The 3,752-nt window shown below is 41.9% G+C and overlaps 1 protein-coding gene across 4 annotated transcripts in view; it reads left to right on the top strand.

Annotated features, from left to right (window-relative positions):
* SLC17A5 (solute carrier family 17 (acidic sugar transporter), member 5) overlaps positions 1 to 3,752 on the top strand; it is a 58,904-nt gene that overhangs the window by 1,289 nt on the left and 53,863 nt on the right. For 3 of the 4 annotated variants that reach the window (XM_014535776.1, XM_014535775.1, XM_005861459.2), the window contains exons 1-2: positions 586 to 681; positions 1,278 to 1,474. In XM_014535776.1, the coding sequence (XP_014391262.1) occupies positions 612 to 681; positions 1,278 to 1,474 (267 nt within the window). In that variant the 5' untranslated portion in view covers positions 586 to 611. Of the gene's footprint in view, positions 1 to 585; positions 682 to 1,277; positions 1,475 to 3,752 lie in introns of those variants that run through there. The other variant, XM_014535777.1, reaches the window with a different exon arrangement.

The following is a 3,752-nucleotide window of genomic DNA, read 5'->3' as shown; positions in this document are numbered from 1 at the left end:
CTATAGGGCCCAGTGGCTCAGCCTCCCCAGTCACTTGAGATGGACGCTCTTGGTGCACCCCTTTGTGGGATGTTTGCATAGTCTTGTTGTAGTTAACCCTTAATTGCTCTTGGTATCACTGGGAGGAATTGACCTCCAGGCCAATTGGCTTTGGTGACCAGCTGTGTCTACACTGGAAGATCTGTTGCATAGGAGACACCCTTATGGGGCAGGACTTGCTTCAGCAGGGCTTTGGTGGTCACTGAGTCTGCCCCTTGAGTGTGTCTCTTATGGATGTGAAGAGTTGTAATCCGTTATCATCTCCAAGGAGTTGCAAGGTCAGCCACTGTCTGGGGCCACCCAGCAGGAGCTACAGAGACATCTGCAGATTCCTCTTCTTTGTATGGAGTTTGGAAGTGCCCAGGCGAGGCCCAGCTGTGGCGCAAGGCCACTGCTGCTACCAGGTATTGGACGTTCTTTTGCAATCTCTGGGACTCTCTGACCCAGGTACAGTTTGTTTTAGGCGAAAGGCCAGGCCATTCATATGCAAAAACCAATGCACACAGCTTGGGTGGAGTTGTAAATTGGGAGGGGCAGGGTCTCTGGGAATCACCAGGGCAGAGCAAACAGCAATGGCTTCCCTGAACAGAGAAGTCCTGCGCACCGGTTCAGGAACAATGATTGCTTCGAGCACCTCTAAGAGTAAGTTGCCTTCACATTCCTGTCCCAATGCCAGATAGTCCACTTTCTCCCCGTATGTGTCTGGGTCCCCCAGAGTCTTGCCCGTAACTGGAATTCAGGGCAAGCGGGAGCTTGTATCTCCCTCCCGGTTTAAAGAACAGCATATCCAGGTGCCAGCACTTTCCGCACCTCTGCACCTCTTGCCGGTCTCAATGCACTTTCTTCACCTCTTTAGTTGTAGAATTTCCACTCAGCCAGCTTTCCCGCGGTTCTGGGTGGTAGTTGTTCTGCCGTTTAGTTGTAATTTTGGTGTGGTTGTGAGAGGTAGCAAGTATAGGTGATTACCTATGCCACCATCTTGGTTTCTCCTCTGCCTCCATGTTTTAAGAAATTCTTACAGTTTAGGCTCGCATGTGTTAAATGTTTATTAACTACAGATACCAGGAACAAATTCTTTTTGACAAATGTTTTTAGATATGCTTAATCTGAGAATATTCTCAGAAAAATATTCATGATTTATTAATTTGTGCACTTCGAAAAGGTAACCTTTTTAGTAATTTAGTCAATATCATCTGTTATTCTTTTAATGAACCTTTTCCCCCAATCTTTTATTTCAGCTCCAGTGTGCTGCTCTGCTCGTTACAACTTAGCAGTTTTGGCCTTTTTTGGTTTCTTCGTTCTGTATGCATTACGTGTGAATCTGAGTGTCGCATTAGTGGATATGGTTGATTCAAATACAACTTTGGCAAATAATAGAACTTCTAAGGAGTGTGCAGAGCATTCTGCTTCCATTAAAGTTATTCATAATCACACAGTAAGTACTATTTTTTTAAAGCAAGCAATCTTAATCTTAAAATATATCTAAGTAAAAAATATTGAAAGGTCTTTCTTCATCCTACAAAAAATCAAAAACATTTCTTCATGTAAATTCTGAATCACTTTCTTTTGTGTTTTCCCAGAAACAGTTTGGACAGTAACTTATAACTAACTTTTGCTATTGTGCTGTAATACTTGTAACATGTATAATACACCTTGATCTGTTTGAAAAGTTGTCATTTCCTCTATAAACATATCACCCTTGAAGAAAATTTGGAAAACATGTTTGGCATACCAGTGAAGAGGTTCAGAACAGGCCTCTTCAAGACATGCCATTTGGGAATGTAAATTATATTCAGGTGAAGGCAGTTGCGACCCTGTGAGCTTACAAGAAACTTTTATCTCTCCTTTAAAATTTCAAATTAGGGGCCTTGCCCATAATAACAGTTATCACCAGAAATAACTTTTTATGACCTATCTGTAAGAGAAGGACAAACTTCTTTTATTTATTGATTGATTTGAGAGAGAGAAACATCGATTTGTTGTTCCACTTATTTATGCATTCATTAGTTGAATCTTGTATGTGCCTTGTCTGAGGATTGAACTCACAACCTTGGTGTATCAGGGACGAGTCTCTAACCAACGGAGCTACCCAGCCAGGGCAGGGAGTGTAAACTTCTAATTATGGAACATCTGCTTTCATCATTCTGCAGTGACCTTCCTCTCCTCTGAAGCCCAAAGGTTTCTTGCCTCATCCTTAGTTCAGAACGCCCTATATAACCTTATTTAAACTTTTTGTCTCTGAACCTCTCATGTATGTGGTGTTTTCATATCTACATATATAACTAAATTTGGTTATTTTTTCTTATTAGTCTGTCTTATGTAGATTTAATTATTAGACCAGCCAAAAGAACGTTGAGGGTAAAGGAAAGTTTCTTCCTCCCACACAGCACTGTGAGCAGAATATCTTACAGGCTATTTACTGCTCACCCCGACGCTATTGCAGTAGAAAGTTCTTTGGTCCTCTAACATGGCCCAGCAAAAACATGGTAAGAATTCTTGCCAAGCCCAACTCCCGGATCTCTACCTATAGAGTTTGGTGGATTAGAGTGGTGAGAGTCCTTTTTTCCTTTTCTAAATTTAGGTTAGCAGGAGAAAGTATTTTTAAAACTAGTTTCTTGGGCTTAGTGACTCTTGGTTATTTGGTATGAATACACATAGGTTTTGTATTCTGTTTTTCTTTGTCTCTGGTGTTTCTCCTTTCATTTTGTTATATGTTCTGAGAACACAGCTTTAAGACCCATGCTCTCAAGGGAGTTTTCTGTGTCTATCCATTTTCTCCCAGAAATCGTAAAAACAGGGCTCCTCATTCTTGTTTTGCACCAGTCAAAGGATGCATATGTATCTGGCAAGCCCTGTGTAGGCTGTGAATCTAACCCCATTAAAAGGAGTAGAGTTGGCTCTGGCTGGGTAGCTCAGTTGGTTAGAGGATTGTCACAATATGACAAGGTTGCGGGTTTGACCCCCCAGTCGAGGCACATACAAGAATCAACCAAAGAATGCATAAATAAGCGGAACAACAATCTAGGTTTCTTTCTCCGTTCATCTCTCTCTCTCTCTTTCTCTGTCTCTCTCTCTCTCCCCAAAATAAACAAATAAATAAGGCATCAGGGAATACATGATTCCCTGTGTTTTAGAATGTCTGTTTCTAATTCTGGGAGTGAATTTTATCTTATGAGAGTTGCATCTTTTTTAAAAAACTGATTTCGGAGAGGAAGGGAGAGGGAGAGAGAGATAGAAATATCAATGATGAGTGAGAATCATTGATCAGCTGCCTCATGCACACCCCCTACTGGGGATCGAGCCCACAACCTGAGCATGTGCCCTCGACCAGAATCAAAACCAGGACCCTTCAGTCTGCAGGCCGCAGCTCTATCCACTGAGCCAAACCCTAGGGCAGGGTTGCATCTTTTTGCACTCTTCTTTGGGGATGTCTCTTGTATCCCCAGTTCTTATTGGTTTGAGTTGCTATTAAGATTCTACTTGTCAAGATCAGATGGTGGATCCTTTGAATTGGAAAAACTTCTAAATTGAAAAGAAAGAGAAAAAAATTTTAGAGAGCTTTCATATTGTTATAATTGCTGGTCGTTAAGGTTCGCTTAATAAGATGGAAGAACATCCCTAGCCGATTTGGCTCAGTAGATAGTGTTGGCCTGTGGAGTGAAGGGTCCCGGGTTCAGTTCTGGTCTAGGACACATGCTCAGGTGGCAGGCTTG

The sequence above is a fragment of the Myotis brandtii genome, unplaced genomic scaffold (assembly GCF_000412655.1).
Source record: "Myotis brandtii unplaced genomic scaffold, ASM41265v1 scaffold151, whole genome shotgun sequence".
Classification (NCBI taxonomy): domain Eukaryota; kingdom Metazoa; phylum Chordata; class Mammalia; order Chiroptera; family Vespertilionidae; genus Myotis; species Myotis brandtii.
Note: the sequence above shows the minus strand (reverse complement) of the source record. Positions and strands in the feature narration are given on the sequence as shown.